This window comes from Solanum pennellii, chromosome 3 (genome assembly GCF_001406875.1).
Source record: "Solanum pennellii chromosome 3, SPENNV200".
Lineage (NCBI taxonomy): Eukaryota > Viridiplantae > Streptophyta > Magnoliopsida > Solanales > Solanaceae > Solanum > Solanum pennellii.
The window spans coordinates 69,234,477-69,248,383 of NC_028639.1; the positions used below are offsets into that span (position 1 = coordinate 69,234,477).

The 13,907-nt window shown below is 32.6% G+C and overlaps 2 protein-coding genes and 1 non-coding gene across 3 annotated transcripts; all 3 read left to right on the forward strand.

The window, feature by feature from the left end:
* Positions 1-819: 819 nt before the first annotated feature.
* On the forward strand, positions 820-7,119 carry LOC107014367 (protein LONGIFOLIA 1). The gene is made up of 5 exons (XM_015214245.2): positions 820-1,965; positions 2,310-2,380; positions 2,778-4,862; positions 4,947-5,088; positions 6,048-7,119. The coding sequence occupies exons 1-5, from the start codon at positions 1,812-1,814 to the stop codon at positions 6,875-6,877; spliced, it is 3,282 nt and encodes a 1,093-aa protein (XP_015069731.1). The 5' UTR covers positions 820-1,811; the 3' UTR covers positions 6,878-7,119.
* A 495-nt stretch (positions 7,120-7,614) lies between these two features.
* TRNAT-CGU lies at positions 7,615-7,686 on the forward strand. The gene has a single exon. It is a non-coding gene; the product is annotated as a tRNA-Thr (tRNA).
* A 179-nt stretch (positions 7,687-7,865) lies between these two features.
* On the forward strand, positions 7,866-8,725 carry LOC107013713 (psbQ-like protein 3, chloroplastic). Its single transcript, XM_015213588.2, has one exon. It carries the CDS (start codon positions 7,972-7,974, stop codon positions 8,494-8,496), a length of 525 nt encoding a protein of 174 aa, XP_015069074.1. The 5' UTR covers positions 7,866-7,971; the 3' UTR covers positions 8,497-8,725.
* The last annotated feature ends 5,182 nt before the right edge of the window (positions 8,726-13,907 follow it).

A 13,907-nucleotide genomic window follows, 5' to 3' on the forward strand; every position in this document is an offset into this window, starting at 1 on the left:
TCTAATATATTTAAGATGACAAAATCAAAAAGTATTATATTGCCCTTTTTATATTTTTTAGTATAAGATCACATAATTTATTTATTTTTAAAAAAATCGTATCAAATTAAAATCAAACAAATGTAACAAACTAACCTTTTTCATTTTTGAACAAAAACTGAAATTTTCTTCCTGTTTATACATGTTATATTTTAATGTGTTTATTAAAATATAAATATTGTTGAAAAGAAAAGGAAAATCAGATCTCACCAGCCAAAGTAAATTGTTAGGTGGGTATCACTAAATTCAAGGGCAAAGTAGTACTAATTTAAGCATTTTGATAAGAAAATGTGCATATGAACTATAGCTTAAATTAGCCATGATCCTATTAAATAAACTCACTTATATGGCGTTCCACGTGTCCAAGTCTGGACATCTGATATGTCAATAATATAATATGAGGTCAATATTTGATAAATTAAAAATTAAAATTGATTTAACTCTAATATCATAATTAAAAAAAATGGACTTTAAGAATAAGGGTGGACCAAAAAGATAGAGGGAGTTTTAACTTAATAAATGAATGAAGGGTATATTTGAACATTTTCGAATAGTTCAAGTTCTTTTGAGTACAGAGTTATTTTTGTTAGAAAGAGTTTAACCCTCAATATGTGACTTCCCCAGATAAATTTAAATTTAATTGAGTTTCAATATAAGTACCGAACATCGAGCTAAGATAAGAAGATAGGAATTGAATGGTAACAACTTAGGGACATGAATTAGATTAATGTTAGCTAAAAAATGGTGTTTAGAGGAACAAATTTGTGGAAGCAAAATGAGGTGAAGACAGCATCACATGAAGATGCAGACAAATTTAGACCCACCCCATCCCCATGTAATTCAACTCACATGGAAGAGGGAAGGGGTAAGGCACTGCAAAACATCTTCTCTCTCTTTTCCCTCCACATCAAGATATGCATACTAATAATACTAAAACTAGTACTAATTATGCTGTTAGTATCAATCTTGATTATAGTACTTTAATATTTCTTGCCAACTCCTCCCTCACTATCAACTCATTGGCAAGCACATGTACCCCTTTTAGTTTTCTCTCTCTAGTACTACTTCTTGTTTCAATCTCTGGGTTTTTTCTTCTTTCTCCAACGAAACAGCATTTCAAACATTTACCTATGGATCTACAGGGATAGACCCTTTACAGTTTTTTGCACTAATGCATTCACTTTCTTGGCAACTGAGAGCTACTTTGTGATTTTCCCAATTTGATGTTACCATTGCTTTTTTCCTCAATTTTTTAATTTTTTTTGGCTTCTTTAAAGAAAAATCAAGAACCTGATTTGTTCTTGTGGGGTGTGTTAGTTTGTTCCTCTTTTCATTAGCAAGAGATTGATTAAAATTTTGTGCATTTTTCTGAAGTACTGGAGAAACAAAGTTCATTACCTTTGATTTTTTGTTGTAAAAATCAAATCTTGGTTTTCGGGGGTGTTGCTAAATGATGAAAACTGAATGATTTTGACATTTATAAAGAATGCTGCTGGAGATGATTTGTATTGTTTCATCAGTCTGAATTCAGGCTTGTAATCCCTAGCATTAGTGGTAATGGTGCCTAGGAGAGGTTTTCCAGAGTCTTCTTTGTTTTGTGTGGTGAGGAACTGACTCCAGCTGTGATTGTGAAGATATATTGACTTTTGACTATCTAGAGATGAGTGATAATGCATTGATTGGCCTATGAAAAAAAGTGAGTAATAGTTTAAAGAGGGATTTGACTTTATAGGTTGTGTTGTGTTGAAGAGGAGAGGAATACAAGTAGAACCATGGCTGCTAAGCTTTTACATTCATTGACTGAAGATAATCAAGATCTGCAAAAGCAAATTGGATGTATGACAGGGATTTTGCACATATTTGATCGTCAAAGTATGCTTGCTAGTAGGCGCCTAATCGGCAACAGCCCCAGAAGGCTCACTTCTGGTAATATTTCATTGTATTGTGTCTAATTCTATCATATCATACATGTTCATTGTAGAATCTAGAATGTGTTTTACTTTCTCTTATGTCAACAACAATTTTGAATAATGCTGTTTGCTTGTTTGTTGAAAATGTAAAATCAATATTTCGTCCATGTTCTCATGTAAACATTTAGAACTTACCATCTGGTTCTCAAGATGTGACAATTCATGTCTGAAAGGAAAATTTTCTAGGATTCTTCAAACGAAATTCGAGATATCATACTTATATATAACAAGGGGTGCTTCAATAGTTGTTGTTTTTTTACTGTATAAGTTTTGTAACATCATGTGAATGATTTCTTACAGGCAGCTCTCACATTGGCAGTGGTACTTCTGAGAAAGAGTACACTAGCACATATCAAAAATCACCAGCTATGGTAAGAGTTATTTGTGCTAACTTGTTATCTATCCTCTCTCTCTTTCTCTTTCTCTTTCGACTTTGAAAAATATATTCGTTTGAGCCTAGTTGGAATGTTTATGAGGTCGTTAGCATCAAACAGTTCATCTTGAATGTGATTGACAACGATGTAGACACTACTGAGTTGTATGTTTGCATAGGAAGACTTCTGAGTGATGTCTGATGATAACTTGGTTTCATTTCTTCTTTCTGTTAAAAATAGCAATTCAGATAATTGATGTGTTAGTTTTGAATCCACTTATTTCTTTTCCATCTGACCAAGTCTGTTGAATGTTTAATGACTCTTGTATCTTTTGACAGCTGAATTTCTTTGATATCATATCCTGAAAGCTTGATGGCACTGCTTTTCATTGCAGGAAAGCCACACAAACAAGACTGTGCAAGATAAACAAAGATTGTCTACAGAATCGTCGAGACCATCATTCTCATCTTCTTCACGTTCGTCTTCCTTTTCTTCTCTTGATTGTAATAAAACAAGTCAACAAGAGCCCTTAGCTTTTGATAGACTAAGTTTTGCTGAAACTCCTTCAAGAGAACCAGCTGCAGGCCAACCAAATGCATCACCACAATTTGGTAGGCAATCTCTTGACATTCGGGATGTGGTTAAGGATTCTATGAACAGAGAAGCTCAGAGGTTCTCAGCTGGACCTGCAGCGAAAGAAGAGGTGGCAGAATCGATGTCAAAGCCTGGGGATTCCCCAAGGCCACTTCAGACTTTGAAAAACTTTGATGGGGCTTACGATTCAGGCCCAAATGGGAAGCAGAATTCGTCTGTTGATCTTAAGGAATCTCTCAGAGTTCTTGCTAAACTTCGGGAAGCTCCTTGGTACTCAAGTGAACATAGGGAACTTACAAGATCATTATCATATCATTCAAAGGATACTTCTACATTATCAGTCTCGAAAGATGCTCCTCGTTTCTCATATGATGGGAGAGAAACAAATCATGTACCCTTTGAACAGCAAGACATTTCCAAATCCACTCTTAAGCTTAAAGAGCTACCAAGACTTTCCTTGGACAGTAGAGTTAGTCCAGTACGAAGCTTGAACTCAGAACCAAAATCTAATTTCTCCTCAAAATCTATGCAGAAGGATAGTGGTAATACCAATGCAAAGTCACCAACTCCGCAGCAAACATCTGGGACTCCGGCTCGTCCTCCTAGTGTTGTGGCAAAGCTAATGGGTCTTGATACACTACCTGGTGCCATGTCATCAACTGACAACAAGATGGGGTTGAGCACTTCTTCACAAGTTGAAGCACCTGTTTCTTTTCCAGGGTCTTCAGAAGTATCTGATCCGTGCAAACCTATCCGAACTTCTAATACCTCTAAGAACCTGTGGAAAGAACCTACTTCTCCTAAGTGGAGAAACCCTGATATGGCTATGAAACCTATATCCAGGTTTCCCATTGAACCAGCACCCTGGAAGCAACCTGATAGGACTCGAGTGTATGAGAAACCGATATCCAGGACAACAAAAACTCCTGTAAAGCCAGCCCACCCCTTTCCTTCTGTTTACAGTGAGATAGAAAAGAGATGGAAGGATCTAGAATTCACCCATTCAGGCAAGGATCTAAGAGCTCTTAAACAGATATTGGAAGCAATGCAGGCAAAGGGCCTCCTAGAGACAGAAAAAGAGGAGCAGGATTCAAATTTTACTGGTCAGAAAGAGCATCACCAGAAGTTTGCAAGTCCTGCACAGAGTGCAAAACTGGCAAACCAGAGAATGAGGCAGACTGATCAAGTGACTGCTCCAACAAAGAGGGGGATAAATTCTTCAAGGAATTTTGAATCCCCAATAGTGATCATGAAGCCAGCAAAATTAATGGAAAAATCTGACATTCCTTCATCTTCGATGATTCCACTTCATGGTGGTGACTCTGTCAGTAGAAAGGGTAATGCTATGAGCAGGGCTGCTAAAGAACATCAACCTAGAACTAATCATGGAAACAGTCCAGTGAATCCCAATGAAGCAAGAAGAACTTCGAAACCTCCACAGATTTCAACAAGGTCCCAACAGCTTCCTAAAGAGATCATCTCAGGCTCAATGAAGAGCTCAGGATCCATCAGTCCAAGATTGCAACAGAATAAACTGGAGCTAGAGAAAAAATCTCGGCCACCCACACCTCCATCTGATTCCAACAGATCGAGGAGACAGTCAAACAAGCAACATACAGAGGCTAGTTCCCCAGGCGGAGGAAGACGAAGGCCAAGAATTTCAAACATCCAGCAACATGATGACCATGTGAGTGAGATCAGTAGTGAATCAAGGAATTTGAGTTGCCACGGGAATAAAATTTCTGGTCAATCCAATGGGAATGTGGTAGCAGAATCAAAAGTGGATTTCGAAGTTACTAGTTTCGAGCGCTCTCTTGAGATGACAAGCAGCTCAAGTTCATCTATTGATGCATCCAGTTACTTGAGATGTGACTTGGTAGAGAAGGTAAGAAATTTCCATTTATTTGTGCATTTTATAGAGTACTTCAAGCATGCCATTACATGCTTGACAGTGTGACTTCCATTTCAGAAATCAATTCGGGTGCTCTCTGAGGATGAAATGTTAACTGAACCTGCTCCAGAGTATCCAAGTCCGGTCTCGGTTCTTGATAATGCTGTATATATGGATGAATCACCCTCTCCTGTGAAGCATACTCCAAAAGTCATGAAAGGTGCTGCTTTCCCTTTAGTATTTTTGTGAAGAAATTATAAGCACGTCTACATAAGCAAATATGAGTGGAAATAATAAATGAAACTAGCTCCTTATGTGGATGACATGTTGGGGATATATTTTTAGATTTTGTTAGCTGAAAATAAACATCTGAGCAGGAATATTCACTTTGCAGTGATCCATCCATGGCTATACAAATAAGTGAATGCCAGCAGAATTTAAACAATACAAAAGGAAAAATAAGTAGAAGAGAGACTAAATCTCTGAATAAAATAGGCCAAGGACAGCCTAAGCAAATTTAGAAGTTAAGGAAGTCTTTTTGGATGTTGGAGTGTGAGCAGGATCTCGCCAATAACAGCGATAGCAAATGCCCAAACTTGGCTCCTTAGGAGTTCAGACTCAACTAGATCAAGAGACTATAATCATTTTGAGAGAACATAGTGAAACATGAATAGTAACATGTTAAGCTAAGAAGGCACTTACATCTATGTGTACATCTATATGGTCTTTATATGCACTAGATTTTTCAGTTCTGGCTTTTATGCTTTCATGTTCTGGTCACTTATGTCAGCTAGAATAGCGGAAAATGGTAGTAACCTTAAATAATTCTTCTCATCACAATGTTGGCTCCGAAAAGAACTTGCTTGCTCAAGATCAGGCCATCCACACTGGACACCAGTTTATTCACTGCACTTGAACCTCCTTTGTTTTTCAAAACTAAACATATTGGAGTTCTAATTCTAGTAGGAAAAGTAAGATCAATAGCAAATATTTTAAAGATGCTCAAATGAATTCATAGTGAACATTCAGTAAGAAATATCAGATATGAGTCTCTATTATGTTGTCAGAGTCCCTTGTCTAGAGATCAAAACAGTCCTGACTATTCAGGTCTCAGAATATATACACTGCTTAAGAAGTTGGATTCTATTTGTTTGTCTCATTTCTGTTATTCTGTGACAGATGAAAGCTGCAACACTGCTGATAAATTTTCCAGTCCGCCACAGTGTGATCGATCTAATACTCTTGCGATTGATGCCACCAGTTCTGGTCTCTCCTCAGAAATCAATAGAAAAAAGTTGCAAAACATTGAGAATTTAGTTGAGAAGCTCAGGAGATTGAACTCCAGCCATGATGAGGCTCGCACGGATTACATTGCGTCTCTCTGTGAGAACACAAACCCTGACCACAGATACATTTCAGAGATCTTATTGGCTTCAGGACTCCTTCTCAGGGATCTCGGCTCAAGCCTAACTAGTTTCCAGTTCCATCCATCAGGTCACCCAATCAACCCTGAGCTGTTCCTAGTCTTGGAACAAACCAAGGCAAGCACTTTACTCAAGGAGGAACTCTGCAATGATAAGATGAGGCAGTCGAATCCAAAGGAAAAGATCCGTAGGAAACTCATCTTTGATGTTGTTAATGAGAGTCTTGCTGGAAAACTAATGCTAGTGGGACCTTCGTACGAGCCATGGTTGATGTCCCAGAAGCTAGCAAAGAGCACCCTGAATGCTCAAAGGCTTCTAAGGGACTTGTGCTCAGAGATAGAACAACTTCAAGCTAAACCATCAAAATGCAACATGGAGGATGAGGAGGATGAGTGGAAAAACATACTGCTGGATGACGTGGTGCATCGTTCAGAGAGTTGGACGATTTTCACAGGTGAGATATCGAGTGTAGTCCTTGACGTGGAGCGGATGATCTTTAAAGATTTAGTTGATGAGATAGTTAGGGGTGATGGTTCTGGTTTGAGAGCAAAACCAACTAGGCGTAGACAGCTCTTTGCAAAATAGTATCATTCCATTCTCGACTTCTCTTTGTTTTCTTCATCTTTGTTTTCCTTTTCAGCTAATTATATTGAGTAGTAAAATAATTCAGGAATACTCATTTGTGTGATGTATTGCAAAAGGAACAATTGTCACTTAATTGTATTACCAACATATCTAATCAAGACCACCAGTGCAGAAAAATGTACTAAATCCTGTATTATTTAGCTTTCCCTTGTGCAAATAAAACATTCCTGTAGTATCATTAATCCACGGTATATAGTATTACACAATTTTCACCTCATTATAACAATCAAAATTTTTCCTATGTTGATTTTTTTTCTTTCTCCTAGTTGGTATTAAGCTATCTTTACGTCATTAACTAGAGGTTTCGGTTCGAGCCCTAAATATAGAGAAAATCCTATTGGGAGTATCACCCTCGAATGGCTTTTGCCAAGTGCGATCCAGATTTAGTCGGACCTGGAAATCCTCTAGAAAGCTAAATTTGTATTTCCTCATCAAATGTAATTTAAATACTTGAAATGTAAGGATTTCTCTTTCTTATCGGGCTTTAGATGTTTTAAATTCTTTTTAGATATGATTTAAGAGTTTAAGTATTTAATTTTAAGATAAAAGAATTTATATAATAGTGATTTATATCGCAAACGCGTTTGGCATAATAACGTACGTAATAAATTAGTGCAAAAAATTCATGATTTGTGAATATCAGATTTATAGTTTTTATTGAAATTTAGTATCAACGTGCCTCCGTAGCATAGTGGTAGTGCGTTCGCTTCGTAAGCGAAAGGTCGCGAGTTCGATCCTCGCCGGGGGCTATAATTATTTTTATTTTATCATTTTTTTCCAATCAGGTGTCCAGAGCTCGGACTAAATTCGGATCGCGCTCTGTAGGGCCTATTTTGGGGTGAGATGCTCTCAAAGAAACTTTCTTCATATCCAGAGTTCGAACTCGAGATTTCTGATTAATGATGAAATATTTTCACAAGTGCACCATAACTTGTTATCTTCTTTTCCACCATTACTTTTAATTTTTTGCAATATATCTTTTATTCAATCTTGAAAAAATAAACAATCAAAAACACCATATCTTTAAAAAGAAAATGGCATTACTACCTTTAGTTCAAAAACCATTAACCCCTTTTCCTTCTTCCAATTTTTCTAACAAACCAAAACCCAAAACCCAAATGTCCCTCAATTTCACCAGAAGAACAACACTAATTCTTTGCCCAACAATTTCAATCAACCTTTTAAGTAAACAACAAAATGCCAATGCATTTGATTTCAGAATCACAGTTCCAGACCAAACACTTGAAGAAGCAGAGGATGGAATTAAAAATCATGCCAAAAATTTATTACAAGTCAAAGAACTATTTGAGGGAGAATCTTGGAAAGAAGGTCAAAAAGCATTGAGAAAAAGCTCAGCTTTATTGAAACAAGATATGTATACTATAATTCAAGCTAAACCAGGTAAACAAAGACCTGAATTGAGGAAAATGTATTCAATTTTGTTCAATAATGTTACAAAAATGGATTTTGCAGCTAGGGATAGGAATGTGCCACGTGTATGGGAATGTTATGATAATATTGTCATAGCTCTCAACAATCTTATGTCAAGATTATTATAGTTAGTATTTTTTATGGTATTTTATTCGGGTCACGAGGTATCTGTCACTTTTCACCTAACAATAAGTATTAGATTATTAAAGTTAGAACAGATAGAAGAATCAATAAGTATTTCATTTGTGGTTTTTTTTTTTTTAAATTGAGTTCTGCTTATTATGTATGATGTAATTAAGAGCTACTCTTGTAATCAGAGTTATATATGTAATTCCTTGTTATCGAGTTTAGCTTATATATTAACGAGTTAATATTTTAAAAGGTTACTGAAATATGTGAATTTATCTAGCAAAGTTCACTGAACTTTATTTTATATCAATAAAATTATTAACTTAAGTTATTTATCTACAAAAATCACTAACTTAAGACATTTATCTACAAAAATCACTCAACTACATTTATTATTAAAATAAATTTAATATAACAAAATAAATTATTTTTTAGGCTATATAAACATGATCCCCTGAATAAATATAATATTTTTAAGGGAAAAGGGTCTAATATACCCCTCAACTTTGTCATTTGGAGCTGATATACCCCTTGTTAAAGTGGCCCATATATACCCCTACTTGTAAACAAATGGCTCACATATACCCTTTTCCTCTAACGAAAATGAAAAAAAATAATTTTAATCTAAATTTTTATTATTTTTTTCTATAAAATATAATCCCATATGAGTAAATTTAGTCCTGTCAAACATATTTTTTTTGACTTTTTTTTTTCAATGACTAATTTATAATTATTATTTTGATAATCAAATTTATTTATGTTTCACTACTATTCTTGTAAAACTTATTGTAGATGACCAAATTTTTTCTTCGAATACGAAATTAAATTACAATACACAAAAAAAAAAATAGTTTTAATTTTTTTTCTTTAAACTTAGGAATGAAAGAAAAAAATAAAATAAGAATAAGAAACTCAAATAATTATAATAAAAGAAGTCAAAAAATAATTTATGTATGAAAAAAATTAAATATACCTTGAACTTTGATAGAAGAATCATATATACCCCTAAATAATTTTTTTAAAAAAATTATAAGTAATAAATATAAATTTAAAACTAATTTCTTAACTTCCGTTAAATGAAGGGTATATGTGAGCCATTTTGTAACGGCAGGGGTATATGTGAGCCGTTTGTATAACGGTAAGGCCATATATGAACCACTTTTATAACGAGGGGTATATCAGCTCTAAATAACAAAGTTGAGGGGTATATCAGACCCTTTTCCCTATTTTTAAAAACCATCAGTTCCTTGTCCAATCACAAGTGAAAATGATAAAATTTTGGGTGTAAAATACATATTCATAAGAGATCCACAATCATATTACAACCAACTAGAGCCTGGTAATACAAAATCAATGAAATTTTATAAATCACATCAAGGAATTGAAAAGAAAAACCACGCATTATTGTTGAAGAAGAAGGAAGTTGACGATTGGAACAAGTTAAAAGAACAGGTCCAACGCAACTGACTGGAGGTCCAATGAAGCTGACTGACGAATTTACAGCACTGCTGAAGAATTAGAGTCGCACTAGGATTAGACTACCTATGTTAATTAGGATTATATCTCGTATAGAATTATATTATGATTAGGATTATAGTACAACTAGGATTAGATTATTTATAATTGCATTATTATTATTATTATTATTATTATTATTATTATAGTAGTAGTAGTAATATGTATTGTAATAGTAGTCTAAGTATAGTTAACTTAGGACTCTACAATTCTTGTGTTATATAAAAAGCGTGTAACTCAACATCAATACAATTAATACATTTCATGATTTCTCTAATTTTAGATGTGAGGTTTTTATATGAATTTCTACTACTTTTTAATTGTTTTGATTTATACACTATTTACTCATTTAGTTATATTAATCATTAATATATTTGTATATGGAGACTGGACTCTTGGACCATCTAAACAAAGTAATCAATAGATAATGATTATTTCAGCCAACAAATTTTTTTTTTTTACGAATAGTGGCACAAAATAAAAAAAAAATGAAAATTGAAGTAACTTAGGAAATGCGGGTTTATTCGGAGGTTGAATATGAAATTTTGACTTCTGAAATTCACATTTATGTGATATGTAAAATAATTTATATGGCATGTTAAATTTATTTGAGGATAAATTTTCTTTAAAAAAAGGAAGAGAAAAAACATAATATGATTTTTGAAGTTTTATTTATTTGTGGAGTTTTACATGACGTATAAAGTATTTTGTTTTGTCTTATTAAATTTATTTAAATAAAAAATGTAGTTGAGTGATTTTTGAAGATAAAAACTTTAAATTGAGTGATTTTATTGATATAAAATAATGTTTAATGACTTCACTTAATGAATTCTCATAGTTCAGTGACCTTTTTAAGAAATTACCTCATGACTTTGCTTGATTTCTAATGTCTAGTATTTTATCTTGAACTAAGATGCAATTCCTTCCTATTTATTGAAATTTTTAAGGGATTATTTGGTAACATGTATTTGAGAAATTAATAAATTCTATTTAGTATTAAGTATATATGTATTAATGTATAACTAATGCAAAACAACTCATGTTGCAGAATTTTGTTATTTGCTGGATACAATTTTGAGTTTGTATGTTGAATTTTGTTATTTGTTGGCTACAATTTTGCAAAATTATATACTCTTCGTTTTTATGTATTTGTGATATTTTTCTTTTAAGGTGAAATTGCATGAATTTTGTTAGCAGAAACGTGAAACTAAAGAACAAGGAAGAACAACAATATTTAACGTGGTTCGGATCAAAATGATCCTACGTCCACCAAAGAACAACTGCACCAATATTTATTTCACTATACAAAGAATATAAGTGAAATACTACAAGAGAGAGAACACAATGCCTTAGAAGATGAGAAGGCAAGTGAAAGGATGATTTGAAAATGAATTAAGAGCTACCTATTTATAGGAATAAATTCATCCTATTGATGTCATCCATGACATCACTATGTGTCAAAATTGTCAAGGTTAAGATAGCAACCCATTTTATGGTTTGCCTAACTTTCACCTACCAAGATACAATCTTTGACTTGTATTTTGTACTAATTATCTTCCTACCAAATATTCATATTAATTCATCTTCCATTTAGTTTGATTCCACAAGAACCAAAACCAACTCTTTCAAATTTTTTTATAAGTATTTTATGATATATATTTTCATCATATTAATATGAGAAGAATTGAAACTTATAGTATATTTCATGTATATATATTTTTTGAACATTCAAATTTAAAATATTAAATTAATTTAATTCAATTTAGGTTAAAAAATTAGTCAAAATTGATTGTTGTAAGGAAATGTGACAAGTAAAAAAGGAACATAGGGAGTATAAACCATTTGGTTATTTTTAGCGATGACAAATATACACATTAATACAGAGCGCTAAATCTCTACCAGCATTAGTCAATTGTCATTAAATTCAATATCAATGTATAGACTTTCGAAATATTTACAAAGAGTGTCAATGGCCGTTAGCAATTAAGTTATTGTTAAAGATGATTAATTTTGGTGTACTCTCTCAAATCTCAATTAGTAACATGCTTCAAGTGAGGGAAAAGTAGTTTGTTACTTGCAACTTTTTAGTTGTCCCCATGTACCAATGGCAGCTTTAATTCAGTCTTTACACAACTATTCATTCAACATTTGGAATATATCTTTCCATCTTTGATAAATTTGGAAGCAAAGTTGTAAATTGACATATCCTTCTGTGGGACTGTTGAATCCAAAAATTTTTGGAGTTTGTGTTACCATATACATTTTTCTTTCTTAATTCAGACTTGGGCTTTTAAACTCAAGTTTTAATGAAATTATTCAGAAAATAAAAAATAAGAAAAGATGTAATGGACCTTGACCATCATGAGGGTGTTAAGAGGTGAATTTAATTGAATTTGAGCGAGTTAAAATGGACCAAAATAACGTATGTATAAATTGTACCTATTTTATTTGCTTAATTCTATATATATAGCCTAAGATCATATAAATAAGGAGATCAAGGGACCTTTTGAATCTATCGAGGCGGGATTCAAATTCACACGCTTAAGACTAAACATTTCGAGCATGGGCAATATAAAATGGGGGCTCAACATTAAAAATAATGAACTTTGAACATAACGCAAACCAAAAAGTCACTCTCACTAGGAAAAAATTATCTAAGATTGTACGAGCAGATTAAGGGACCTTTGAATTCACCGATGTGAGACTCTAGCAACTTATTCATCTAAATAAAAAACTATTTAATTTTTATTTAACATAATTATAAGACCCTAATTAGATTTGTGCAATCAAACGCAATACTAGAAGTAACCCTAAATATATAAAACAAATTAATATTGGACCACAGCATCTGGTAACATTAATACAACCTTAGCCTTTTCACGTGGAAATTGTATTTTCCTTTAGCCAGAGGAAAAAGAGCCATTAAAGGTGTGCTGTACCAAGAAAAATAAACATTTTTAATTTTTCTTGTTTGGTTTATTAAATCTTATAGATAATATTTTCTTTAGGAAAATCATTTTTTTAAAAGTAAGAAAAATAACTGTCTTCATCAATAGTAAGAAACTTTTTTTTTTGTAAAAAAAAACTAATTTTATTTTCCTAAAAATTACCCAGCTATATATAAAAAAGTTAAAAATATTTCTCAATTGTAACATACCAAAGATATCCTTTATGTCAATCAATTAATTTCAAGATTTCATTTTTTCATGCATCTCCAAACTTACCATTATAATAATAAAAGTAATAGAATAGCATTATAGTACTCCATATGTTTTTTCAAAAAAATAATCTATTTTTTTATCTGTTTCAAAAGAAGTGATTCTTTTTCTATTTTAGTAACAATTTAATTTCAATTTGATGTATTTGTTATAATTTCAATTTAAGATCTCAAAACTGAAAAACCTTCTTTGTTTTTTTTAAATTAATGTAAAATTAATTTAGATAATTCTTTTTAAAACGAGGGAAGTATTATTTTATTTTTTCTACTTTAGAAAAAGAGCACCTTATCCCAAAGTTGGGAGTTTGTTGCTGCTGTGGCCATTCTTTTTTTTCAATGAAAAAAAGAATTCTTGGATCTAGTGTCATGAATATACCCGTTTGGATGAGCTTAATAAAAGCAGCTTTAAAAAAGTACTTTTGAAAGTGTTGAAATTTATTTTTAAAATAAGCAGTTATGCGTTTGGATAAAAGTGCTGAAGTTAAAAAAAAAAGTTGTTGATGTGTTTGGCAAATAAGTGCTGATAAACAACTTTTTAAATCAAAATGTCTGAAATACCCTTAAAAGTTGTTAACATAATAAAAGTTAATTAATTTATATTTTACAGCTATAAATAATTATATTTTGCTATCATTCACATATTTCTTTCTCATCACAAATTATTTATAAGAGGAATAT

Bases quoted from the DNA above. Each gene is read 5' to 3' on its own strand.
- LOC107013713 (XM_015213588.2), top strand. From the start codon at position 7,972: ATGGCATTACTACCTTTAGTTCAAAAACCATTAACCCCTTTTCCTTCT.
- LOC107014367 (XM_015214245.2), top strand. From the start codon at position 1,812: ATGGCTGCTAAGCTTTTACATTCATTGACTGAAGATAATCAAGATCTG. The intron at 4,863-4,946 runs GTAAGAAATTTC...CTTCCATTTCAG, and splicing joins GATGTGACTTGGTAGAGAAG to AAATCAATTCGGGTGCTCTC. The intron at 5,089-6,047 runs GTGCTGCTTTCC...ATTCTGTGACAG, and splicing joins TACTCCAAAAGTCATGAAAG to ATGAAAGCTGCAACACTGCT.